Source organism: Pecten maximus, chromosome 8 (genome assembly GCF_902652985.1).
Source record: "Pecten maximus chromosome 8, xPecMax1.1, whole genome shotgun sequence".
NCBI lineage: Eukaryota > Metazoa > Mollusca > Bivalvia > Pectinida > Pectinidae > Pecten > Pecten maximus.
Genome location: NC_047022.1, coordinates 7092177 through 7098120, shown reverse-complemented (window position 1 = coordinate 7098120; position 5944 = coordinate 7092177). Strand labels below are relative to the sequence as shown.

The 5944-nt window shown below is 36.2% G+C and overlaps 1 protein-coding gene across 1 annotated transcript; it reads right to left on the bottom strand.

The window, feature by feature from the left end:
• Positions 1 to 3232: 3232 nt before the first annotated feature.
• On the bottom strand, positions 3233 to 4881 carry LOC117332414 (complement C1q-like protein 2). The gene is made up of 2 exons (XM_033891303.1): positions 4590 to 4881; positions 3233 to 3697 (listed from the first exon to the last, which is right to left on the bottom strand). The coding sequence occupies exons 1-2, from the start codon at positions 4780 to 4782 to the stop codon at positions 3294 to 3296; spliced, it is 597 nt and encodes a 198-aa protein (XP_033747194.1). The 5' UTR covers positions 4783 to 4881; the 3' UTR covers positions 3233 to 3293.
• Positions 4882 to 5944: the final 1063 nt, after the last annotated feature.

The following is a 5944-nucleotide window of genomic DNA, read 5'->3' as shown; positions in this document are numbered from 1 at the left end:
AGGAATATCCTAGGAATCATGTTAACGTCAGGAATACCTTAGGAATCAGGTTAACGTCAGGAATACCTAAGGAATCAGGTTAACGTCAGAAATACCTAAGGAATCAGGTAAACGTCAGAAATACCTTAGGAATCAGGTTAATGTCAGGAACACCTTATGAATCAGGTTAACGTCAGGAATACCTTAGGAATCAGGTTAACGTCAGGAATACCTTAGGAATCAGGTTAACGTCAGGAATACCTAAGGAATCAGGTTAACGTCAGAAATACCTAAGGAATCAGGTAAACGTCAGAAATACCTTAGGAATCAGGTTAACGTCAGGAATACCTTAGGAATCAGGTTAACGTCAAGAACACCTTAGGAATCAGGTTAACGTCAGGAACACCTTAGGAATCAGGTTAACGTCAGGAATACCTTAGGAATCAAGGTAATGTTTGAAACACCTAAGGAATCAGGTTAACGTCAGGAATATCTAAGGAATCAAGGTAATGTTTGAAACACCTAAGGAATCAGGTTAATGTCAGGAATACCTTAGGAATCAGGTTAACGTCAGGAATATCTTAGGAATCAGGTTAACGTCAGGAATACCTTAGGAATCAGGTTAACGTCAGGAACACCTTAGGAATCAGGTTAACGTCAGGAATACCTTAGGAATCATGTTAACGTCAGGAATACCTTAGGAATCAGGTTAACGTCAGGAATACCTTAGGAATCATGTTAACGTCAGGAATAACTTAGGAATCAGGTTAATGTCAGGAATACCTTAGGAATCATGTTAACGTCAGGAATACCTTAGGAATCAGGTTAACGTCAGGAATACTTTTGGAATCAGGTTAACGTCAGGAATACCTTAGGAATCATGTTAACGTCAGGAATATCCTAGGAATCATTTTAACGTCAGGAATATCCTAGGAATCATGTTAACGTCAGGAATATCCTAGGAATCATGTTAACGTCAGGAATATCCTAGGAATCAGGTTAACTTCAGGAATACTTTTGGAATCAGGTTAACGTCAGGAATACCTTAGGAATCATGTTAACGTCAGGAATATCCTAGGAATCAGGTTAACGTCAGGAATACCTTAGGAATCATGTTAACGTCAGGAATAACTTAGGAATCAGGTTAATGTCAGGAACACCTTATGAATCAGGTTAACGTCAGGAATACCTTAGGAATCAGGTTAACGTCAGGAATACCTTAGGAATCAGGTTAACTTCAGGAATACTTTTGGAATCAGGTTAACGTCAGGAATACCTTAGGAATCATGTTAACGTCAGGAATATCCTAGGAATCATGTTAACGTCAGGAATACCTTAGGAATCAGGTTAACGTCAGGAATACCTAAGGAATCAGGTTAACGTCAGGAATACCTAAGGAATCAAGGTAATGTTTGAAACACGTAAGGAATCAGGTTAACGTCAGGAATATCTAAGGAATCAAGGTAATGTTTGAAACACCTAAGGAATCAGGTTAACGTCAGGAATACCTAAGGAATCAGGTTAACGTCAGGAATACCTTAGGAATCAGGTTAACGTCAGGAATACCTTAGGAATCAGGTTAACGTCAGGATTACCTAAGGAATCAGGTTAACGTCAGAAATACCTTAGGAATCAGGTTAATGTCAGGAATACCTTAGGAATCAAGGTAACGTTTGAAACACCTAAGGAATCAGGTTAACGTCAGAAATACCTTAGGAATCAGGTTAACGTCAGGAATACCTTAGGAATCAGGTTAACGTCAGGAATACCTAAGGAATCAGGTTAACGTCAGAAATACCTTAGGAATCAGGTTAATGTCAGGAATACCTTAGGAATCAAGGTAACGTTTGAAACACCTTAGGAATCAGGATAACGTCAGTGATATCTTAGGAATTTCTCAGTGACCAGCGTAACATCCGGACCACCTCAGGAAAGAGTAAAGTGCATGGATATCTAAGGGGTCATTGTAACGTTGGGCATACATCAGAAACTAGTAAAACTTTTTGAAATATCTCATGAATCGGGATTTAAAGTATTACCGATAGTATGGTTGACCGATAGTCCGGTGCCTGAGCGAATGAATTGTGTTAAAGTGTTGTATAATAACGCAGATCAACCCGTGCAGAGCGAGGGAAATATGCTTGATGTGTATATCTGCATGACGTATGAGGTGACAAATTAAGCACCCAAAACCCCGCGCTCGGTCAGGTTTAGTTTCCCCAATGTTTTTTGTCTTGTTCATAGGACGTTGGAGAGCCTCCTAGTCTTTGCAGTGTCCTATTAATTGAGCACACTAAATAAAATCCCCGATTCCTCAAGTGTTTTTTTTTCAGAGGACGTTGGAGAGCCTCCTAGTCTTTTCAATGTCCCATTAATTGAGCACACTTAATAAAATCCCCGATTCCTCAAGAACCCCCCCCCCCCCCCCCCCCCCCCCCCCCCCACCCCACCCCACCAAAAAAAATGCCTGCTGTTTCCCACTGCATGTTAATCGTAGAAAACAAATAAAAGTAAGCCTCTTCACGATTCGGTGTGCACTATTGCTTGAGCATTGAAAAGACTAGAATAGATTTGCTACTTCGATTGAGATGCTTGCTATCTTGAATAATTACTTTCTTTTCTCGCTTCTCCATTGTTCTGTGTCTTGTCTTCCACTGCTTGACACCCGTCCTCATAGGACTCTATTTCGAGGGTGTTCTTTCACAAAACTCCAACACGAAGCTTCTTAGTATCTTTCCGATATGAAACACCTCAGGACTTGAACAAACATACTTGCCTACAGAGGAAACAGGGGGATGGGAGGGATATAACTTATTGCTGTGTCAAATACATATAATCTTAAACCATATCGTAGCATACATCAAGGATAAGCGTAAAGTCAAAATATTGGTTAGATAAAGATCCTTTCATTAAAGTGATATGGTAATGATATATTCTTTTGATAGGGTAGCATTTTTCGCACTAATCAGGGAAATACTTTTAGTTAAAATTGGAAAAATATTATAGATATATAGACATAAATTAAGTTCTTATTTAATCACGTGTCACGTTTCATCAAATATTCCATTGACCATGGATTAAAAAAATGTATTATTCATTGAACAGTATTACTTTTATTTGATATCTTTATAGGGAAATATCAACCAGTTCGAAATATCTGTGCTGAAGAACTGATTATTTGCAATCGGTATGTTTAAATATTTATTTCTATTTTTGTCATAATCAGATGATAAATAAAACCAAAATGTGAATCATCTTGCTGCCATTGTATTTATTATATAAACGCATACAACATGAGCTCCGCTTTGCTGAAACTACCCCAGCAAAAAGCCACAAAAAGATGTCTGTTTTTCCCATATCGTTGGGGCGCTTTCGAAATACGATATTTTGACATAGACTGTTTCGCTGACATTTAGACGTAAAATAGCTGATTTTGTAGACGATGTTGCATATAGTGTGTCTCCGGTTATCATCCAACCAACGGTGTCACCGCCTTTTTTTAGTTGAGTGTAGACGTCGCCATGAGCAACTTCTCCCATGCTCCAAATGAACACGTATACCCCTGCTGTCTTACAGGTGAATTTTCCAGTGGAAGGGTCGTAGGCGTCGCCTTCATTTAATATTATCTTGTCGAATTTAATGGTATTCTCCTCAGATGGATTAGTTATTGGTTGATCAAGGTAGTAATAAAAGGCTGTAGTTCCTGAATACGCATTTGCTGAAATGTAAAATATAGTTGTTTCTGTACAAAAATGCCAACAAGGCGTGATTGACGTTTTAATATTCTTTGATCGTTAATGAGCATTTAAAGAAAAAAAAAATCATTTATTGTTCTGCAATATAACAATATAGAAGTTGGGGAATACATTTGTCTAACAATATAGGCTTATATGATATCGCTATGTTACATATAGCCTATACCTAAACTTAAAAAAGAGTGGGTGACATAGCGATGTAAATTAAAAAAAAAAAAAAAAAAAAACCCAACAACAACAACAAAAAAAAAAAAAACGGAAAAAAAACAACAAAAACCAAAATAAACTACGAAATCTTAAATCAATTTTTCAAAATGTACGATTAACTATAGAGTAACACATACAAAAGACTTCTATTGGAAGTTTATACACAAAGTCATATAAATGGTTTGTCTATACAAATAAATTGATAACAATAGGTATAATGTCACTTTCAAAACATTGTTTTATTCTGATCGTTATAAGAGTTCTGAACACATGATAAACTCCAGGATCCGATTGATAATAGAAATTGATTACTACAAATAAGGTCTAAACGAACGATACCGTCATGTCAACCATAACATTGTCCTAATAATTTCCAAATGCATTTCTCGACATTTTTTTTCGTCAGAACTGGACATCTATCATAGAAATCGTGCTAATGGGAACAAACCCACAAATATGTAAGCATTTCAGGTAGGAGATGCACAATATCTACATGACACTTCGGTAAAGTAGCGAACAAAACAAAGAAACCAAACAAACAAACAAAGAATTAAAAAAAAAAAAAATTAAACATAAAGATAAAAATAAAATAAAACAAAATAGAAAATAAATAAATAATTCCTTCAATGTAGTTTTTTGACCTATTACCTGCCCGATTGGCCCTTGTTTGGTTAGACATTGAAATAGCTTGCTGAGTCTCTAAGAGGTTAACGCGTTTACGGAGATAGTAGCTTTCGTTTTCCGTTGATTTTACCCTTTCTTCTAGGACTACGAATTCCTTTGATTCTTTCTCTCGATCATGTTCCAGTTCTTCAACCCTGGCCGTTAAGACAGATACCATTTGGAAAAGTTCGTTAGTATCTCCGGACTTTTGTCATGATGGCTTGATTTCCACAAACGAGACCACGAAAACGAAAAGCAAATGCATACAAATTCCTGTCTGGAAAAAGGAACAAAAACCTAAATATTAGGGCAATATACAATACAATAATTTCAGATAATATCATGAATGTTTTCCAAACCAAAATAATTAATTAGTAGTTATATTCACGTTTTAGACAGCCTTATTACTTATCGAACGTTCGTATGAATTATTTAATGCGAGTAATATTTAGTGATTGTCTCTAAACATAAAGTGGTAACTGTGACCGGAGGCAAGAGATGATAATTAGTCATGTATACCGTATCATTAAAGATACATGTGAGTCCAGCCAGGTGTTTATCTCGTGATGTGCTCAATGATAATTTACTAGAAATGCATTAACTTTAACAGGCACCTCGTTTTTTTTTAACTAACGAAAGCATTAGATTCTACCTACAAGAATAAAGGGCTAGATACTATTTTCTATATGTTTGGATTTGATCAAATTGTTTGTGATGATTCTAATTGGTAGCTCAGATTTACAGTACATTTTCATAACATATGTATGATGAAAATTGACCTGCACCGGAAACCTTACATTCTTAGCACCTCGACAGTGAACGATTTATCCAATATAGGCGAAGATGAGAAATCCAATATTGTAACGATACATCAATGGAAATTGAACGTAATCGTTGAGATTTTAGTATACTGACACACAGAACAAGTAAGAAATAAAAAAATTTAATATGTGTACAAATACCATATTCCGCTGATGTCGATTCCAGTCGGTGCAATTTCACATCATATCATGTATACATAATGTAAGTATGGCGTTTAGGTAAAACATGCACGTGTATCGTTCTGTCTGGAATATGTTCAATCTTTACGAAATATAAACATTAATTGTTGAAACCTCATTATTATCAGCTTACCGAATTTAGGTTCTCTTATCTCACCCGTGCTCTTTGCACGTTTTGAACGATTGCATGTTGTCACGTCAGCATTACCATGACGTCACATAATGACGTCACGTCGACAATTCAATCACGTCATGTCAACATTTCATTGTTTTGATGTAACTTTAATTATTGGATACATGATAGTTAAGCAAAATTAAATAATAATTCATTGCCACAGT

Bases quoted from the DNA above. Each gene is read 5' to 3' on its own strand.
- LOC117332414 (XM_033891303.1), bottom strand. From the start codon at position 4,782: ATGGTATCTGTCTTAACGGCCAGGGTTGAAGAACTGGAACATGATCGA. The intron at 3,698-4,589 runs GTAATAGGTCAA...TTTACATTTCAG, and splicing joins AACAAGGGCCAATCGGGCAG to CAAATGCGTATTCAGGAACT.